General features: G+C 50.1%; 2 protein-coding genes across 6 annotated transcripts in view; one reads left to right on the top strand and one right to left on the bottom strand.

Annotated features, from left to right (window-relative positions):
- The window catches only part of rxraa (retinoid X receptor, alpha a), a 75,142-nt gene extending 62,088 nt beyond the window's left edge, over window positions 1-13,054 (top strand). Inside the window, exons 6-11 of the mRNA XM_084693404.1 lie at window positions 1,266-1,435; window positions 6,139-6,268; window positions 7,663-7,795; window positions 8,539-8,630; window positions 8,984-9,089; window positions 9,199-13,054. Coding sequence (XP_084549530.1) covers window positions 1,266-1,435; window positions 6,139-6,268; window positions 7,663-7,795; window positions 8,539-8,630; window positions 8,984-9,089; window positions 9,199-9,349 — 782 coding nt within the window. The 3' untranslated portion in view covers window positions 9,350-13,054. The remainder of the gene's footprint in view (window positions 1-1,265; window positions 1,436-6,138; window positions 6,269-7,662; window positions 7,796-8,538; window positions 8,631-8,983; window positions 9,090-9,198) is intronic.
- Window positions 13,055-13,213: 159 nt separating this feature from the next.
- wdr5 (WD repeat domain 5) lies at window positions 13,214-20,256 on the bottom strand. 5 transcript variants are annotated; one of them, XR_014750945.1, is made up of 16 exons: window positions 20,029-20,256; window positions 19,689-19,799; window positions 19,232-19,367; window positions 18,937-19,045; window positions 18,686-18,759; window positions 18,159-18,248; window positions 17,054-17,143; window positions 16,858-16,941; window positions 16,472-16,527; window positions 16,208-16,254; window positions 15,950-16,025; window positions 15,709-15,742; window positions 15,529-15,603; window positions 15,303-15,390; window positions 14,383-14,807; window positions 13,214-14,232 (listed from the first exon to the last, which is right to left on the bottom strand). XR_014750945.1 is itself a non-coding variant. In XM_084694123.1 (15 exons), exons 3-15 carry the CDS (start codon window positions 19,304-19,306, stop codon window positions 14,707-14,709), a joined length of 999 nt encoding a protein of 332 aa, XP_084550249.1. In that variant the 5' UTR covers window positions 19,307-19,367; window positions 19,689-19,781; window positions 20,029-20,256; the 3' UTR covers window positions 13,214-14,706. The 5 variants fall into 5 exon arrangements, 3 of the variants coding, with proteins under 3 accessions (XP_084550249.1, XP_084550247.1, XP_084550248.1); XR_014750944.1 differs by having other exon boundaries at window positions 13,214-14,235; XM_084694123.1 differs by having other exon boundaries at window positions 13,214-14,807; window positions 19,689-19,781.
- Between the last annotated feature and the right edge of the window lie 754 nt (window positions 20,257-21,010).

The raw sequence follows: 21,010 nt of genomic DNA on the forward strand, positions 1-21,010 counted from the left end.
CCCCCCTTCCTCTCCCCTTCCTCCCCTTCCTCCCCCTTCCTCCCCCCTTCCTCTCCCCTTCCTCTCCCCTTCCTCCCCCTTTCCTCTCCCCTTCCTCCCCCTTCCCCCCTCCCTGCCCCCCCCCCCCCCCCCGACCACACCCCTACCCCTGTGATTTGGATTGGGGAACAGGACGAGAGGGGGGGAGGGAAGGAGAGAAAGGGAGGGAGAGAAAGGAGGGAGTAGTATGTGTGTAGCAACAAGTGTCTGTGTGAATACGGTTCAGTTGTTTAGTGTTTGGGGAGGATTGGGGACAACAGAGGAGGGGATTTCACTAGAAACATTCTAAAGTGGAAAACACACTCACACACACACACACAGACACACTCACACACACACACACACACAGACACACAGACACACTCACACACACAGACACACTCACACACACAGACACACAGACACACTCACACACACACACACACTCACACACACACACAGACCCACACTCACACACACAGACACACACACACACACACTCACACACACACAGACACACACTCACACACACACACAGACACACACACACACAGACACACACTCACAGACACACACACACACAGACAGTTTCTTGAGGGTGGAACGTGGCCACAGCAAGTCTCAGTGTCTGCTCAGCATACAAACCACTTCCTGTGTCTCCTTGCCCAGCCAATCAGAGAGCAGATGCTGCGAGGCCCCTGCCTACCCCGCAGTCTTCCATGACATTACACAAAGTCTCCATTGATCCAATTCCTCTCCCTCAAAGCCGTTCTGTCACCGAATATCTGGCAAGCAGGTGAGATGCAGATGAGGGCTGACGGCTGGTTCATTATTCATGTGTCCACGTATGACGCTGTGACAGCAGCTGGCTGTTTGTTCTGGCGGGTGCTGGTGGACCAGCCTGTATTAGGAGGAGTGTGGAAGGCTTTCATCTTGACTGGCGTGAGGAACCCCCTTGATGTTTAGAAAGGCCTTCAGCTACTGCTGTCTTGGCCTCTTCACTGGAGGGAGGACGAGCACACACACACACACACACCACACGCACTCAACTCACACACTCGCACAAGTTTTACACTCACACGTGTGGGAACACACACGCTTGCACATACGCAAGCTCACTCTCACTTCACACACACACACACCACAGACACATCTACCCAACAACACACACACACCACAGACACACACATCCACACACACACACTGTGAGCAGCAGTAGTGACCGGAACCAGTGTTGTTACATGCAGCGGTCCAGGAGGAGCGTCAGCGGGCCAAGGAGCGCAGCGAGGGGGAGGTGGAGTCCAGCTGCTCCGTCAATGAGGACATGCCGGTGGAGAAGATCCTGGAGGCCGAGCTGGCTGTGGAGCCCAAGACAGAGACCTACATCGAGACCAGCCTCGGCCTGCCCTCCAGCTCGGTGAGTCAGAGGGGCTGTCGTCTGGCCGGGCTGTCTGCAGGGTGGTTAGAGAGGGAGGGAGAGGGATAGAGAGAGGGATAGAGAGGGAGAGCGAGAGGGAGAGGGAGAGGGAGAGGGAGAGGGAGAGGGAGAGGGGGAGGGGGAGGGGGAGGGGGAGGGGGAGGGGGAGGGGGAGGGGGAGAGGGAGGTGGAGGGGGGAAGAGGGAGAGAGAGAGAGAGAGAGAGAGAGAGAGAGAGAGAGAGAGAGAGAGAGAGAGAGAGAGAGAGAGAGAGAGAGAGGGAGAGGGAGAGGGAGAGGGAGAGAGAGAGAGAGAGAGTCAGTCTTGAGGGGAAACAAGATGGATATCTTTTGTTCACTTTTTTGATAAACCCCCACCTGCGAGATGCCTGACAGCGCTCTGCCCCCTTGTGGTGGAGAGGGGAGCTACCTGGTCCAGACAGGAGCGAGGGCAGAGAGAGAGAGAGAGGGGGAGAGGGAGAGGGAGAGGGAGAAAGAAAGAGAGAGAGACAGAGAGAGAGAGAGAGAGAGAGAGAGAGAGAGAGAGAGAGAGAGAGTCAGTCTTGTCTTGGTTGTCGTATGCAGTGATGGTGGAGATGTGCAGGCTGTTATGAGAGTAAATGCGAGCTATTTTTGGGTTAGATGGAAATGTACAAGATGAGCTCTGACATTAAAGAGAGAGGGGGGAGAGAGAGAGGCAGGTCTGACACACTAAAGCGCTCTGTCTGCGCAGGCTCAGACTCCTGCACCAGAGAGCAGCTGTCTGCCTGCCTGTCTGTCTGCCTGCCTGTCTGTCTGCCTGCCTGTCTGCCTGCCTGTCTGTCTGCCTGTCTGTCTGCCTGCCTGTCTGTATGTCTGCCTGTCTGTCACTGTGTCACAAGTTAGGGATGGACACTTGGTTTCTTTTTGATTCTCGCTGGACAGTGATGAAATGTTTCTCTGCTGTGTGGTGTGTCCTGACGGTGCCCCCCCAACCCCCCTGTCCCCCCTGTCCCCCCAGGTCCACCCCCCCCTGCCCCCCCAGGTCCACCCCCTGCCCCCCCAGGTCCACCCCCTGCCCCCCCAGGTCCACCCCCTGCCCCCCAAGGATAATGAATCACAGACTAGGAGCCCTGAGTGTGCATGGTGAAGGGGCGCCCGCCGCTGTTTAATGGCTGGGGTCTGGCCAAGCTGAATAAAGTGTGTTTATCTCATGGTGACCTAGAACAGGAGTTAAACAGGCGTTAGTAAAGGGCCTGCAGCCACACAAGGAAAGGCCTTCTTTCAGAGAGAGGGAACACACTATCGTTCTGTCACACTGGGGACGGGGTGTGTGTGTGTGTGTGTGTGTGTGTGGAGGTCCTATCTAGCTGTGTATATCGTTTTCTCTTTCTCTTCCTCTCCCTATCATCCTCTCTCTCCTCTCATCTTCTCTCTCTTCCTCTCTTTCATCCTCTCTTTTTCTCTTTGTGTTTTTCCCCATTTTTCTATTTCTCTCTCTCTCTTTTTCTCTGTCTTTTCATCCTCTCCCTCTCATACGCTCTCTGTTTCTCAGTTTGTCTGGTTAGGACGTCGTGCTGTATTATCTAGCTTGCGTGCTAGAAGCTGTTTTCTCTCCTAAACTGTTTTCTGAGTCTAACTTCCTGGATTCTGTCTGTAGGGTTAGTAATGTGAATGAGGAACCCAGCTCTGCTCTCAACTGGGAGGATATTTATTATTGGAACACACTTCAAGTCTAATGGGACAAAGAAGAAAATCATCTCTATCTGGCTGCTAATGAGTACCCTGTTTGTCTTTGTTGTTAGGCTGTTATACGGTGGTGCATGAATATTTTACTGAGCTCGGTTTTCGTCTCTTCCATAGCAGTGATAAAAATTTCATAGGACAGTATGCAAGCTCGGCGTTTCTGCTTGTGGCGGGTGGGAAGCTGTTGTGAAAAATGCAGAGCCCAAACGTTTGATTTGGCTGTTGAAGAAACTGCTGTTTGTGGCAGACATTTAGGAAGACGAGAAGATCTCTCTCTCTCGCTTGCGAGATACCTCTAGAGATGCCCTCCTCCTCTCCTTCTCCCCCCCTCTCCTCCTCCCCTCCTCCCCGCCTCTCCTCCTTCCTTCCAGGAAGCGATCAGTGCTGCTCTCTCTATCCCCCCGAGTAAAAAACATGAACATCTCTGTCTTTCCTTGTACTTTCTCACTCTTTTCTCTCACGCCTCTATTTGTCTCTTTCCCTCTCCTCTCCCTCTCTCCCTCTCCCTCTCCTCTCCCTCTCCCTCTCCCTCTCCCTCTCCCTCTCCCTCTCCCTCTCCCTCTCCCTCTCCCTCTCCCTCTCCCTCTCCCTCTCCTCTCCCTCTCTCCTCTCCCTCTCCTCTCTCTCTCTCCTCTCTCTCTCTCCTCTTCCTCTCCCTCTCTCCCTCTCTCCTCTCCCTCTCTCTCTCTCTCTCCCTCTCTCCTCTCCCTCTCTCCTTTCCCTCTCTCCTCTCACTCTCCTATTCCTCTTTCTTCTTCCTCCTCCACTCTCCTCTCTCTCCTCTTCCTCTCCCTCTCTCCTCTCCCACGCTCCTCTCCTCTCTCTCCTCTTCCTCTCCCTCTCTCCTCTTCCTCTCCCTCTCTCCTCTTCCTCCACCTCACCTCCCAGGACTCCCTCAGTACCCCCCCCCCCCTTGTCTCTCCCTCAGTCTCCTGACAGAGGTCTCTCCCTCACTAGCCCCACCCGGTGGTCTCCCTGGCTCTGGGGTGGAGGCGCGGAGGGCCTGACAGCAGGGGTGTTTCCTGAGTCAGACCCTGTCTGTCAGCCCCCTGCAGCGGGGAGGGAAACCTGGCCAGCCCCCTCATGCAGCATTCATGAGGCTCACCGTGTCTGACGAGGACGCTGGGAGTTGTAGTCCTCTGAGGGGCTCGGTGAGACTCGACCGCTGCCTCCCCCCCCTCCCGCTGATGTTCTCTGTTTGGTCTGGGGCTGAATTAGCACATGTTTACGGACGTGTGTGTAGGAGGAGGGGGGGGGAGACTGTCGTGCCGCGGAGCCAAACAGTCCGCATCTCCCACGAAGATCAGATGATGAAATATTTATAAGATGGAGAGGAGGGAGGTGGGGAGCAGAAATACTTTCGGTTTTCAAAACAGTGGCGTCTTTGTTTCTGTTGTGACTGTTTCATATTCCAGCCTCTCGTGTTTCTAGACAGTAAGGGAGAGTTCTGGAGGGTGAGGAGGGAGGGTGAGGGAGGGTGAGAAGGGAGGGTGTGTGTGTGTGTGTGTGTGTGTGTGTGAGGAGTGGATAGTCCCAGGTCTGTGTATATGAAGAGAAAACGCCTGCGATTGGTGGAATGAGTTTCCTTGTCTTACGCTAATCTTCTCCTGAGAGCTCCAGTTGATGTTGGAATCCTGGGAGCTTTCAGCTTCAATCTGTGGGATTTGGGAGAGGAGAGGAGGGGAGAGGGAGAGGGAGAGGAGAGGGAGGGGAGAGGGAGGGAGGGGAGAGGGAGGGAGGGGAGGGGAGGAGAAGTTGGGTAAAAGTTTCTGTGGCTGCTGCTGCTGTTGTTGGAGGAGTTCATGCCACAGTGAGAGGCCGGCTGTTTGTGAGGAAATGATGACAGATCATCAATCTGTCCTGTAGTATTTCTCTGATTTTGATTCAGACTCGAAGGACCAACATAAATAATGCATGTTTGACTGACAACTCTGATAAACAAATGTGATTGAGGTTCCTTTACTGGATGTGTGTGTGGATGTGAGTGGATCCCCTCCTCTTTCTCTGGTTTCCCTGGAGGTCACTAAAGAACTGTTTTATTCTGATGGTTTATGGCACTTAAGGTCTGTTTGCCCTCGTCAACACACTGCCATTTTAGTTCCTTTCATGCACACACACACTTGCACAAACACACAATCTCTATCACACACACACACACTTTCTGTCTCCTTCTTAGGCCAGATATATTACCCAACAGCACACCACCCTAGAACCTAACTAACCCTAACCCCCAACCCTGACCCTAGAACCTAACTAACCCTAACCCCCAACCCTGACCCTAGAACCTAACTTCACCTCTTATTAAATCATCCAAAATAACAACGCCCCCTCCATTATTCTCAACCCTCAAAGAATCTTCCTCAAGAGCCTAGCACACGCGTTCCTTAGCTGTGTGTGTGTGTGTGTGTGTGTTGGCTGGTGCCTTCTAAGCTCTGTGAACAGTCTAGCAGGCGTTGTGTAGAAGTGTCTCAGAGGACAGCCTTGCACAGAGAGTCGTTTCCCAGCGTCAGCAGATCTCTACAGGTATTTCCTCCCTGAGGCTGGGGTACAAACACTGTTTGTTTTGTCTTCCTGCGCACTCCCTCTCTGAGGGGATCGTTTACACGCTGGTGTGTGTGTGTGGGGGCGTGTGTGTGTGTGTGGGGGCGTGTTTGTGTGGGGGGGCGTGTGTGTGTGTGGGGGATGGGGAGAGGGGGGTGTGTGTTGGGAGATGTTTTGACAGCTGTGTGTGTGTGGGTGTCTGTGTGTGTTTGACAGCTTTATTACCTGGTTGAAAGAGTCATCTCCACATGATACCAACTGGTTTTGCTGAAATAGACCCCAACACACACACACAAGTAGGAAATCACACTGTGCATTTTGGAAAATGTGTGTGTGTGTGTGTGTGTGTGTGTGTGTGTGTGTGTGTGTGTGTGTGTGTGTGTGTGTGTGTGTGTGTGTGTGTAGATGTGTAGCAGCCTGACCTGTGTTTGTCCTGCAGCCTAACGACCCAGTGACCAACATCTGCCAGGCTGCAGACAAGCAGCTGTTCACCCTGGTGGAGTGGGCCAAGAGGATCCCTCACTTCTCCCAGCTGGGTTTGGATGACCAGGTCATCCTGCTGCGGGCAGGTCAGTGAAGACGCTACACACACTCAGCACAGGGCTGGGAGTTAAGCCCAAGACCTCTGGACAGCTCTCCCTCTGAGCTGTGCCCACACTGTGCCAGTCTGCTCTGCCCCCGGTGGACAGGCAGGGTAGCGCGGGGGCCCGCCTTGTCTGCAGCGAGAGCAAGTCGCTTGTCTCTTGCTCGGTGCTGATGGTTCTGCGTGCCGTCGTGGTTTCTGCTGAGGCCTTTGGTCTTTTCTTCGAGTGTCGCTCTCCAGTCGCCTGCCTGTCGCCCCCAATTACAGCTTTTCATTCGAGACAGCTCATAAGGAGCCCTCCTCTTTGTCTCCCATCTCATATACTCTCTCCTCCATAGCCATAGTAATGAGAACCTCTGATAAAGACCTCTTCTAGAGCTTTCTCTCTCTCTCTTTCTTTCTCTCTCACTCTCTCTCTCTCTCCCCTGCTCTCCTCTCTCTCTCTCCTTTCTCTCTCTCTCTCTCTCTCTCTCTCTTTCTCTCTCCCTCTCTCTCTCTCTCTGTCTCTCTCTCTGTCTCTCTCTCTGTCTCTCTCTCTCTCCTCTTCTCTCTCTCTTTCTCTCTCTCTCTCTCTCTCTCTCTCTCTCTTTCCTTCTCCCTCTCCTCTCTCTCTTTCCTCCTCTCTTTCCTCTCTCTCTCCTCCTCTCTTTCCTGCTCTCTGTCGCTCTATTCCACTCCCTCCCCTCCTCTCTCAATCCTCTCTTCTCGGCGCTCAGGTTTTCTATAAATAGCCTCTTTAGTTCTGCTGTCTCACAGATGAAAGCCTCCCATCCCATCTCATTCTCATTTCAACTCTGGAGAGAGAGAGAGAGAGAGAGAGAGAGAGAGAGGGGGAGGGAGGGGGGAGAGAGGGAGAGAGAGAGAGGGATGGAGGGAGGGGGAGAGAGGGAGAGGGAGAGAGAGAGAGAGAGAGAGAGAGAGAGAGAGAGAGAGAGAGAGAGAGAGAGAGGAGGAGGAGAGAGAGAGAGTGTTGCTAGGCAGAACAGTTAAAGGGCCCCTGTCAGTCAGCTTCCCTCTCTTCACACATCGACACGCTGTTGTCATGGAGCTGGCAGACGCCGTTCGCCCTTTTAAACGCTTGTCGCTCCGGAGAGCGCGTTTGAAGCGTCTCGCTAATAACCTGTGGCCCAGCGTGAAGAAGACGACTCAAACGCCTAATTGATTAATCAGAATTCCCCTTTTGTTGTCAGTTGGATTTAGCTCTGGTGTTGAATACCACTTTGTTGTGTTTTTCTTTTTTGGGGGGTGGTGCTTTCTCTTAATACTCTCTCTCTCCCTCCCTTTTTGTCCCTCTCTCTCTCTCTTCCTCCCTCCCTCTCCACCTCCCCTCTCTCTCCACCTCCCCCCTCTCCCCTCTCTCTCTCTCTCTCTCTCTCTCAGGATGGAACGAGCTCCTCATAGCCTCCTTCTCTCACCGCTCCATCAGTGTGAAGGATGGGATCCTGCTGGCCACAGGGCTGCACGTGCACCGCAACAGTGCCCACACCGCAGGGGTGGGGGCTATCTTCGACAGGTACAGCCTCACACACACACACACACCCCTCACACATTCGTGAAGATGCTCTGTAGCAGAAGGGACTAAGATCACGTGACTGAGAGGGTCACATGACCTGAAAGGAGCGCAGGCTGTCAGAAGTAGTCATCCCTCCATGCTGTATGGTGATGAAACCACAGACCTCAGAGAGCAATCTCTGATCAGGCCTTGATATTCTAGACAGATGCTGACCTCTGTCATTCCCTCTCCCTCCATCTCTCTCCCCCACCCCCCCTCTCTCTCTCTGAGACCCTGTGTTATGAGTAGGTTCGTTAGCGTAGTGCTAGTTCCCTTCCAAAACAAGGGTTCCATCTCAGCTTTAACCGGGGGACACATTAAGATGCGACACACTGATAACATATCTCTATCTGCTCCTCTGCTCCACCCTGCTGATGGTGACGATGGTTGACTCGGACACTTCTGTCTCTTCCACCCTCTTTGTTCCTCAGGGCAGATTGAATCAGGATGAACTAAAAGCCCCAATTGGCTTTCCTCTCAGAGTGGAACAATGAATAAGACGAGGGGGGAGGGGGTGGAGTCAAAGAGGGGTGAGGAGTTTGAAAGGTCAAACACCAGAAACTGCCGGTGATGTCAGTGTTGCGTCAACCTTGAGGGATTCTGGGAATTCTAAAAGGGCTCCTGGTGTGTAGATGAGAGGGTTGCGTAGTGTGTAACTTCTGTGTGTGTGTGTGTGTGTGTGTGTGTGTGTGTGTGTGGTGCAGGGTGTTGACGGAGCTGGTGTCGAAGATGAGAGACATGCAGATGGACAAAACGGAGCTGGGCTGTCTGAGAGCCATCGTCCTCTTCAACCCAGGTACCTCCCTCCCTCCCCCTCCTGCTCTCACTCTCACTGCCTCCAAACAGCCTCTAAACGACCTCCTCATGGCCTCTAACCAGCCCCTCAGCCTTGCAGCCCTCGACTAGCAGAGCTGTTTCCACGATGCTACTCAGCCCTGCATCATAAAACCATTGACCTTCTATCCCCTCTGATCCATGCTACTGGAGTGGTGCCACACACACACACTCCATCCACACACACACACACCCCATCCACACACACACACACACCCCATCCACACACACACACACACAGGGACATTACTTGGGAAGTGAGAATTGTGGTGTAGAGTGAGAAGTGTAAAGATCTGTGTGTGTGTGTGTCCTCAGACTCTAAAGGCCTGTCTAACCCAGGGGAGGTGGAGACTCTGAGAGAGAAGGTTTACGCCTCCCTGGAAGCATACTGCAAACACAAGTACCCAGACCAGCCTGGCAGGTACAGTTACCCCACCCCCCCCACCCCCCACCCCCACCCCCTAAGCCCCGCCCCCCAACGAGTTCCCTCATCACCGAGTTCTCTCTCTGTGTCCCCACTGCGTTGCCAGGTTCGCCAAGCTGTTGCTACGGTTACCAGCGCTGCGTTCCATCGGGCTGAAGTGTCTGGAACACCTGTTCTTCTTCAAGCTTATCGGGGACACGCCCATCGATACCTTCCTGATGGAGATGCTGGAAGCTCCGCACCAGATGACCTCCTGATGGCAGGGAGGCCACCAGCGCCCCGCCCCCCCCTCCCCCGGCCCTCACGCCCCTGGGACATGACAGGGGGGCCTGAGAGCACCCCTCCTGCAGAGACAGACAGATCGTGGGGGACTTCATCGGACCAGGAAACGCCGGGGGGGGGGGGGGGGGGAAGGGGGCGAGGGTCCGAACTCCGTCGACTCGACTTTCATGTGTTTGAAAAACAAGAAACGAGAACCGAATTGGACCTGGGACTGTTTTATACATTGTACAAAGATATAAATACGAAATATACATATATATATAAAATATATATATATATATGTAACTCATGAGGTGAACTGAGAGACCACAGTGGACTGGTAGGGGCCTGACTGAGTAGGAGATGTGTGGAGACCAAGTCTCTCAGGGTCCAACCCAGAGGGGATCCAGTCTGTCACAGGGCGTCCAGGGGTCGGAGGTCATAACGCCCATGTGGCAGCACATGTCGAGGACCCGCGGTCCCTGGCTGGTGCTGTGATTGGCTCACGTTCAGGACAAGCTAGGGAAAGGGAAGGGCTCCGTGTACCGGCCCCAGAAACGTGTCCGGCCCGGTGGGTTCTGGTGACGGCAGGGCTGGGTGTGTGTTCTGGGAGAGGGGTTCAGCGAAGACGACAGCTCCTCAGGAGTCTAAATCAGCAGGTTTGATCTCGTCTGGGTCGATCATCCCAGGGAGGCGGGGGGACGCACTGCATCATGGGTACCCTGGTGACGCACTGCATCATGGGTACCCTGGTGACGCATTGCATCATGGGTACCCTGGTGACGCATTGCATCATGGGTACCCTGGTGACGCATTGCATCATGGGTACCCTGGTGACGCACTGCATCATGGGTACCCTGCCACGGTGTCTGTCTGGAAGACTGTGCCTCAGGACCAGGAGAGAACCTGGAGTTCACACTGTGCTTTTTTGTATTAACGTTGAAATGAAAAACATCCTAATTTCTCTTCTGGAAGTAAAGGGGACCACGAAATGAAGAAACTGGCGGACGGTTCGATTGAGGCGAAGACGAACCTGAAGGGAAACCCTGTGTGATCTGAGCAGAGAGCTTCAGGTCGTGTCTCTGTCACATCCCTGCACACACACACACCTGTGAATTACATCAGAGCATCGCCCCCTCCACATTCAATGACCTCGCTCCTCCCTACAGATGGACTGAGCTTTAGAACCAACATCTACCTGTACAGGAAACATTACAACCCTAACAGTATTGACAGGATTTTTATACGTGCAGTTGTACCTCTGTTGTGACCTGTCCGACATCACCTGACCTCCTCCCTCACGCCCCTCAGCCTATCACGGAGCAGGACGAGGTTGGGGGCGCTTGTTTTCACAGCTGAGCCAACTCTGAGGTGTTTTGGTGGAGGGCGAGGCAGGGGATGATTTCATCGTGTCATTGCACCTCCGGGCCAGGTGGGGGCAACAGCGCGAAGGGTGGGAGTGGAGCGGGGGTGAACAGAGGGTTTAAACAAGGCTGTCGACCCCCTCTCCTCCACCCTCCCCCCTCCTCACACCCATCCTTTTCACCCCACCGTCATCACACTCCATCTCTGACATTTTGAAGATCTGACATCATGTGTAAACAGCACTACAAGCCCTCTGTTGTGTTTCACGGTTTTTCTTTTTTCTTTCTGTGGTCCGGCTGCTGCAAAACTATGCATCAAGTGTATTTCCAAAGATTGTCCGTGGTGTGGTGGGCCAGTCCCAGCAGGCTGAAGTGAGCACTGTGGTCTGAGACTCTGAGGTTTATCCACCATGAGACAGACAGGATGGAGACAGACAGACTGGAGACAGACAGACTGGAGACAGACAGACAGGAGACAGACAGGATGGAGACAGACAGACTGGAGACAGACAGACTGGAGACAGACAGACAGGAGACAGACAGGATGGAGACAGACAGACTGGAGACAGACAGACTGGAGACAGACAGACAGGAGACAGACAGACTGGAGACAGACAGACTGGAGACAGACAGGATGGAGACAGACAGGATGGAGACAGACAGACAGGAGACAGGATGGAGACAGACAGGATGGAGAGCAGGACAAAAGCTAAAAGACTAAGAAGGGTTCAAGAGAGAGAGAGAGGGGGGGGGGAGGTGGGGAGAGGGAGAGAGACAAAGACAGAGACAGAGAGGAGAGAGAGAGACAGAAAGAGGGAGACGGAGAGAGATCTGGGTTGCTACTGAAACGCTGCGTGGCTTCCCTCAAGTGACAGGCGCGCAGTACTGCAACGCTACTTGAATTTTGTACAAGTATTTATTCAGAAACGGCACTTTTCCACTCTCCGTGTTCCATTCTCCTCCTGCTCTGACAAGGCCTCTGTGGTTTTTTTCCCCACTTGATGACTGAATTCCCCGGCAATAACATCGTCTGGATGTTTACCATTGACTCGTGTGTTTTAACGAGGTTATTTTGAACAATCCTGGTTCCGGTATTGACTTTTATCTTCACATCCGTATCTGTATTAATGGAGCATGTCTGTCAGAGAACATGAAACAAACGGATTGGCTGAAATGACACCAACGTAAGCACTCGTCCCCATTCTGTTCCATCATCATGTTCTCCACCTAAACAGGTTGGCCTCAATTCGTATACCAACCGTAAAACATCTGAGCAAAAAACGAGGTTCATTAGTTTCAGGAAAAAGTTACTCAACTTTGGCAAAGTGCATCAGACACGCATTCAGGAGAGGAAGATCTCATCGACCTAGATCAGTTTACTGTGATTGGAAACCCCGGGTATGATAAAGCCATAGGACGAGGCGCACGCTCTCTCTCCTGCAGGACTTGGTAACGAGACGATGACCTAGATAGTATGATTACCTACATACATGCTTTATATACCGTAAAGCTCTATTTTGTTTATATGTACATGTGTATATACTTATAAATATCTATAAATCTGTTTGAGTATTTCCTGTTGATTTTAGCGGGAGGGAGACGAGTATTAACAGTCTAAACTGCTCTGGGCCTGGTCAGATATCTTAGTGTTCAAACTGTCGTTTTCTGAGCGTTTTTCTTAAGTGACGTCTTGGATTTTTGCATTCGACATCCATTTTCCGAGAGCAAAAATCAACCAGCATTATACCAGCAGCTCCGAATCCTAAGACACGATCACCAGCTCCCGGAAGGCCAGTGGGACGACGAAGGCAGCGGGAAAAAGAAAGAAAGAAAAACACACAACAAACTGTAGGCGTACTTGTTGCTTGGCTTGTATGTCCAATGATGTAATCAGAAATAAGCTGAGTTAACAACACAATCACCGCTTTCCCTGTGGCATAGCAACGTAACATAACATGTCCTAAGAAGAAGACGAAAAAAAATATCTATTTTTGTACAAAGGTAATTCTATTCCCCTGCTTATGTACTCTGTTCCTCCCGCCTTCTGTGGTCTGTTGTATACATTGTTTGTGTAAATGTTGATATAAAATGGGGGTGTGGAGAGGGGAAAAGTTTAGACTGAAAGAGTGAGAAAGGAGTTCACAAACAATACTCACTCCGTCGCCTCACCTTTGCCTTTTTTCAGCCTGTCGCTAAAAGATGAGATTGTCCTCTTTATTCTATTTTTGTCTATTTTCAAGGATATGGAATTGTGTCCTCTGTCCGTTGTGGGTTGTTCTGATGTTTTATCTTTCATCAAAAAAAAAAAAAAGATTATAAAAAAAAATCTGAAAGTTATTGTTTTCTCTAATTTCTGATTTATCGTCTCTGTTGGAACTTTTAGTAACCCTTAGTTTGGCGTTTCCGGGCCGATACCACAGTTTATAATCTGTATCATAATCCAGATCAAATCTCCATTTGTCTTTACATATTCTAAATCAGGACAATACCTCACAGTACATCTTAAAAAAACGTTATTTATTAAGTCACACAGGTTATAGCTGTCAGATGCAAATGTAATTTCACAAAATCCATGTCGACTAAATGCAGATACAAGATTCTGCCCAGCCCTTCACTCGACTGCAGAAATGAAAGTCCAGAACGTAAAAGCAGAGAGAAATCGAGTCTGTGTGGAAGTACTAGCTATTAAGACAGTTCCAGACAACAGTACAGCGAGCACAAACGTTGCTCATCTAACAAATACTAATACATATGTCGAATGTAATCATATATACAGAATAAAGAGTAGCCTACGGTGAAATACTTGGATTTGGTCACTAGGCTGGAAAATCAAAACCAGGTCGTTTCAAGTTTAGTTCTGATAGTCCTAAACGGGGGGAAAAAATACAAAAAATATCAAAATTTCCAAACACAAGAAGAAAAAAAAAGTGTCAGTGATTTTTTTTTTTTTACAACAAAATACAACTGTCTTCTTTTCTTTAGCTATCAAACTGACACAACAGTCAAGTTACTTAAGCTCCAAACAACCGAGAAGAAAAAGATGGATGCAGACCGGGAGCTATGACAACAGACACACAGCTCCAAATCCACCATTGAACTTTGCTTGGTTACCAGAACTTCCAATTAATCTCCTTTTTTAACCCAGGAGCCATAGCGTTCAAACGTTTTAAATGTAAAGCACCACAACGCCCTTCCGTATGAAGTCTGACAACATCTTATAAAACAGGCCAATACAAAAAAATCCCTTGACCAGTGAGATAAGCTACTGAGGGCCGTAAACAGTGTGGAACCGCATCCTGACTGCAGACGTGACACGGCTCCACGTCCACCACGCTGTGACGGGCCCCACGTCCACCACGCTGTGACGGCCCCACGACAGAGACAGAGGGTGCCGTCAGCAGCGTTGAGACACCTCGGTCGACCAGTAACAGCACCGACGTGGGTGTCCGTTTCCAAAAGAGGACGTGAGATAGACGAGTGATCATAAATAAATATCACTGCAGTGTAGGTAGTTTCTTCTTGGTGCGGGGATAGGAGGGAGGGGGGGGAGACAGAGAGAAGAGAAAAAGGCAGATGAGAGAGAAAGACTGAACTGCATCTCAGACTTCAGCCCAGTCTATCAATTCTGTTTGTGACACGTTAAGACAGGGAGGCAGAATTCAGACCTGTGTTTGCATGTGATAGAGTGCCAGAGACAGAATACTTGTAGCGTGAGAGAGAGCCAGAGATGTGTGTTAGTGTGTGCTGGTTCCACAGGTTGTCGACAGGTCATCTTGTAGTCCAGGAGAAGGGCTGAACCTCGAGATGTGTTTTGGTCTTCAAGGCCAGAGACTCCGACCAACACAAAGCTCCTCAAAAAACAAAGTCCTGTTTCCTCCTTTCATTTTTTTTGTTTTTGTTTTAATATTTAAAAAAAAAATGGGGGGGGGGGGGGAAATAAAACACATACATATAAAATAAATGGTGGCTGTGCAGAGGCGGGGCGGGGCTTAGCAATCACTCTTCCACAGTTTGATGGTTTTGTCGTTTTCCAACGCTGCCGATGCGATGATGTTTTCTGTGGGGTGACAGGCTGTCGAGATGACCACATCTGGGAGGGGTGGGAGGCAGGCGGGGGAGATCAGGGGACGAGGGAGAGGGAGAGAGGACAGTCATACGCATCCTAGTTTAATAGATCTGGTTATGAGCTGGACTTAGTTTCTGAGGATCTCCTATATGTGGACCATCAACTCCAGTCCACCTACCCCTGGCCCAACCTGCCCCCTGGTGACCCCTGCACCACCTTGACCCCTAGTGACCACCCTGACCCCTAGTTACCACCCTGACCCCTGGTGACCCCTGCACCACCTTGACCCCTAGTTACCACCTTGACCCCTAGTTACCACCCTGACCCCTAGTTACCACCCTGACCCCTAGTTACCACCCTGACCCCTAGTTACCACCCTGACCCCTGGTGACCCCTGCACCACCTTGACCCCTAGTGACCCCTAGTTACCACCCTGACCCCTGGTGACCCCTGCACCACCTTGACCCCTAGTTACCACCCTGACCCCTGGTGACCCCTGCACCACCCCTGGGTGTCTACCTGTGTGGCCTTGGAGCTTCTGGACGATCTCCTTGGTCTGCAGGTTCCAGATGTACACCATGTTGTCCTCTGAGCCAGACACAATCCACTGAGGAAGACACAGACAGACAGACAGACAGACAGACAGACAGGTTAGGATGGTACAGCAGCTAATAACATCACAGCAGACAGTCGTACGACTTCCAGAACGTGAACACAGGTTGTAAACGCATGAAAAGATCTTTACCTTTCCTCCCGTGACTGAGAAATTGGCAAAGATGCAGTACTTCTCGTTTTTGTGGCAGGTGTACGTTTTTAAACACTGTTCAAAAAAGAAAACATGAGCGTTAAAACACACGGATCAGAAATATCTCAAACACACTTATGGATTAATATGAATAAATAAAGAGTGTACAATTATATTTACCTTTCCTTTGCTGTAATCCCATAGCTTCAAGGTGCTGTGTGGGGGGGGAAATAGGTCAACTCAATAGCATCACATCTTTATATAGCACAAATCTGAGTTTAGAAGTCTCACTAACTTTCAAGCTTTTCCACAAACCCAAGGAGACATTAATCACTCGTGAAGCGCCCTCTAGTGGCGATGAGAAACACGACACAACACGTCACTAGACTGAGAGGTGCGTGGAGAAAAACTAAATACTCACTTGTCCAATGTGGCAGCCAAGATGTATTTGCCGTTGGGTGAAAACTTCACAAACGATACTGGAGGGTTGTCATCGTCTACATGTCAGGAAAAAGCCACAAAATCAAACTTCTGAACTTTACCAGGTGAGGCTTGCGCGGGTGAGGCTAGCGCGGGTGAGGCTAGCGCGGATGAGGCTAGCGCGGGTGAGGCTAGCGCGGGTGAGGCTAGCTCGGATGAGGCTAGCGCGGGTGTTGAGTTACAGGAAAGTGTTGCTCACCAATGAGAGTTTTCAAACACTGTCCTGACGCCGTGTCCCAGATGCGACTGCAAACAAACGATGTCATTAGAACCAGTTATGACTCAACATGAATGTCTAAAATCACATTAACACCTGGGGTTGTATTCATGGATGTTATCTTATAAATAATACTGTATTCCTTTGGCAGTCGCATGCATACTAAGTGATGTATATGGGGGGGGGGGGGGCTGTAGCCCATGAGAACATGCTATGAGGGAACAGAGGAAGGTTTCAGATATTCACCAAAGGCCATCGTAACTGCTGGAGACGATGAGAGAGCCGTCTCTGTTGAAATGAACCTGCAGGACAAAGACACGACCATGAGAAGCTGTCGCCTGGGTTCAGGACCACGACCAGACACGTACACCTGCTCCCCTGTCGGGGGTACCTAACCACAAAGGATGCACAAAGAATGTGCATCCAGCCAGGTGACCAATCACAGCAGAGATGTAGAGGGTCTGAACGTGCATCCAGCCAGGTGACCAATCACAGCAGAGATGTAGAGGGTCTGAACGTGCATCCAGCCAGGTGACCAATCACAGCAGAGATGTAGAGGGTCTGAACGTGCATCCAGCCAGGTGACCAATCACAGCAGACAGTCTGAATGTGAAGTCAAGTGAAGTACTCACTGCAGATACGGGGTCAGAGTGGGCCGGCAGAGTCTTCAGACACTTGCCGGTCTTCACGTCCCATATCCGTACGCTCTCGTCGAACTGGACAGAAAAACACACACGTTAACATGAATCACACACGAGAGTCAAGGGTAAACACAGACCCAGAGCGTGGGCAGGGTTGTCAGTGTGTGTGTGTGTGTGTGTGTCTCACCGATCCAGACACGATGAGGTTGGACTGGGGGTTGAAGTTACAGCAGAACACGTAGTTGCTGTGGCCTTTCAGAGTCTTCAAACACTTCCCCTGCGTTAAGGAAGGAAGCAGCTCTTAGTGGGGGGGCTGTGGCAACATAATCCCTCTGAAAATAGCATCCAATAACCACAGCAACGCCATGTTGAATGAATGCTAGACTTCCAGTTTCCATGGTAATATAAAATGACTTAGTCCTTACTTCTTTGCCCAGAGACAACGTGACAATCGACAACATAGAGAGCAACGGAACGTGCATTTTCAAACATGCCCGCCTCGCGTTGGGAGAATGTTTCAATTCACATGCGCCTGTCTAACCAGCTGGAAAACAAACAGGACCAGAGTTTCTGAGTCCCAGTATGGGGACGCGACACAGAGACACTGACTAACCCTCCCCCTGTTCCACTAACCCTCCCCTGTTCCACTAACCCTCCCCCTGTTCCACTAACCCTCCCCCTGTTCCACTAACCCTCCCCCTGTTCCACTAACCCTCCCCCTGTTCCACTAACCCTCCCCCTGTTCCACTAACCCTCCCCCTGTTCCACTAACCCTCCCCCTGTTCCACTAACCCTCCCCCTGTTCCACTAACCCTTCCCCTGTTCCACTAACCCTCCCCCTGTTCCACTAACCCTCCCCCTGTTCCACTAACCCTCCCCCTGTTCCACTAACCCTCCCCCTGTTCCACTAACCCTCCCCCTGTTCCACTAACCCTCCCCCTGTTCCACTAACCCTCCCCCTGTTCCACTAACCCTCCCCCTGTTCCACTAACCCTCCCCCTGTTCCACTAACCCTCCCCCTGTTCCACTAACCCTCCCCCTGTTCCACTAACCCTCCCCCCTGTTCCACTAACCCTCCCCCTGTTCCACTAACCCTCCCCCTGTTCCACTAACCCTCCCCCTGTTCCACTAACCCTCCCCTGTTCCACTAACCCTCCCCCTGTTCCACTAACCCTCCCCCTGTTCCACTAACCCTCCCCCTGTTCCACTAACCCTCCCCCTGTTCCACTAACCCTCCCCCTGTTCCACTACTCTGTCTCCCTGGTCGCGTGTGTCTGCTCCGGGGGTCTTACAGAGCTCACGTCCCAGATCTTCAGGGTCTTGTCGTCGGACGCCGACACCAGCAGGTTGGAGTCTGAGGACCAAGCCACGTCAGAGATGCCCTGCAGGGGACAGGAGACTTGTTAGGACTGGGGGTCTGCAGGAGACCTGTTAGGACTGGGGGTCTGCAGGAGACCTGTTAGGACTGGGGGTCTGCAGGAGACCTGTTAGGACTGGGGGTCTGCAGGAGACTGAGAGCGTCACTTTTGAAACGGTACCAGTGCCTAAATTGATGCTTACAAAATCAATTTTAAAGCAGAAAATGGTCAATGACAAAGGAAATACTTTATATCTAATTATAAACATACAATTTCATAAAGCCAGCATGAGGGACTGATATCTGTGTTGTGATTTGGTTTTGAAGATACTATTCATATACAGGGTTTCAGTACAATAACTCCCAAACCACAGAATCTTTTGAAAAAACCTAGAGAGGCAAAAATAACCACAACATACATTACGCATCAAGCCGTATTGAGGGAAACAATCCTTAACTCACAAGTTTGTGTCCAGATATTGTTTTCTCAAACTTTCCGTCATATGCTCCCCAAATCTTGATGAGTTTATCCGCAGCTGAAAAAAGAGAGTCATTTTTAGACATCAACGCAATTGATTATAATAAAAGGTATTCAAACGACCTCAAGGGTGAAACGGTCTGCAGAGGCTACTTCAAACATCCATAGGAGATCATATATAGGTGTCTTCCCTGGACTGTGTCTACCTAGCTACAAGGACAGCAAAGGTACTTACATGAGCTAGCAAGCCATTCCCCACTGGGACTAAACTTGACAGAGGACACCGCTTTTGTGTGTCCAGCTAGTGTGAATTTGAGGGTGTAGTTCGGTTTGGCAGGGGCAGACTATCCAAGAACAGAGATAAAAAAGAAGAAAAGAAAAAAAAGTTATTAAATCAGGAATAACATATATTTGAGATTAGTCAACACAACTTGACTTTAACCGACATTCTGGGACCACAAACACAAGTGCAATTCTGTGATCTGAGTGAGATGTTTGTAATTATGTGTTTATCTTAACGGGGTCTATACCTTGCTCTGGCTAGCTGAAGACGCATTTTGAGATTTTGTGGATTCCGTGTCTGGTTTTTTCTCCTCTGTTGCCATGGCGCTGCTGCAGGGGGGGGCGAGCGGGGTTGGTCTCAGGAAGCGCTGAGTGACAAGCACTCTGAAACATCGAAAACCGTCCCATAAAACAATCGCATCGCATTCACATGGTTACTGTGAATAGAGGAATATGTGGATGTAGATACAACGTCGTGTTGGCTATTTTAAATGAGGTACAGTGGCGACATTTCGGTTGTTAGCTCAGACTAGCTGGCCCCCAGCATCACATACGTGGACAAGATCAAACGATTATAGTGAAAAGGTACATTAAGGTCTCACTGATCAGGGATAGGGCTGGTGGGTTTGGTTAATATCTATAATATTTCGCTACTGATCAGATTCCCTAGCAAGCCTTTCCTGGTCAGGGCCAGCGATTACCTACCTGAACTGCAAGGTGCGCTCGTGTTACGAGGAACTGCATGGAACTTAAGCTAGCTAGCAAGCTAGCTGGGTGGCCCGTTCATGCATTGGCAGGCTGGGAAAAATAAGAGGCCTGTAGAGTAAAAATGGTTCGAAGTCCCCAAAGAACATGACTTGTAGGATGTATGGTAATCAACAGTTGCCCCACTGAAATCTTGCAAAGCTCAATATCGACCTCGACATGACTACAGCTACCGTAGCGCTACGCACAATTGACAAAATAGTGAGCTAGCTGGATTGCTAGCTAGCGTTAGCTGGCTACGTTGATCACCCATTCAAACAATACATTTACGGGTACTCACCGTGGTAGAGTCTGACGTTAGTCGACCTGCAATCGCAGTGTTTCACGCAGTGCTTTGATTGAATCAACCGATCTCAAACTTGACATATATATATTTTTTCACTGTGAGTTTTTTGCACACGATGTAGTAAAGAAAACATAAATGAACGGCTAACTGGCTAACGCGTTAGTTTCTGCTTTGAGGCTCAGGCGGGGAATGTGGACGTCTCTGGCAAGGGTGAGTGCGCATGCGCGCGTGTGAAAACAATGCATTATGGCAAGCGATGAGGGACGAAGAGAAGGACGTTTCTCTTTTCTTTTGACAGCTGCTTTCTGGTGCTCCATTCACCGCTAAACATGACCAGGCGTCGAGTGTATGAATAGAGCAGCGGATTCAAAGGCTTTCCTTGAAATCACTTGATGAATAACTCTTCTTTATTTCCAACACAGAACATATCGTGTTCAAAAGGGATGCTTAATGAATGAAGTTAGTTATGCATGAGCTATAGCCTACCTTCTGACAGTTTATTATCCATAGCAGAGCTCTTTACGATCAAATCAACAAGTAAATGTACAAATACTCCTATACCGTTGTATATTATTGCATTTGTAGGTGTGACATTTATCATTCCAGTTCCCAGTATTTTCCCTCCTCCGTGTCAACAACAAAAACAATTATGCGGCTAAGTGTTATTCTTAAATATCTTAAAGATAATTTTTATATATATAAATATATATATATATATATATATATATATATATATATATATATATATCACGTGTTGTACTTTGTAAATGTATATTTACATCCTTAAAATTGTCATCGTTTATGACTAAACTATTGTATAGTTATAATTCCCTGGTCTGAAGTTCTGAACAAGTAGGATTGTGAATTTGGGGATTGCAATTCATAACAGGAATTTACATGTACATTTATTCATTTAGCAGATGCTTTTATCCAAAGCGACTTCCAAGAGAGAGCTTTACAAAGTGCATAGATCACT

Source organism: Hypomesus nipponensis, chromosome 27, assembly GCF_054491055.1.
Source record: "Hypomesus nipponensis isolate SF chromosome 27, ASM5449105v1, whole genome shotgun sequence".
Taxonomy (NCBI): Eukaryota; Metazoa; Chordata; class Actinopteri; order Osmeriformes; family Osmeridae; genus Hypomesus; species Hypomesus nipponensis.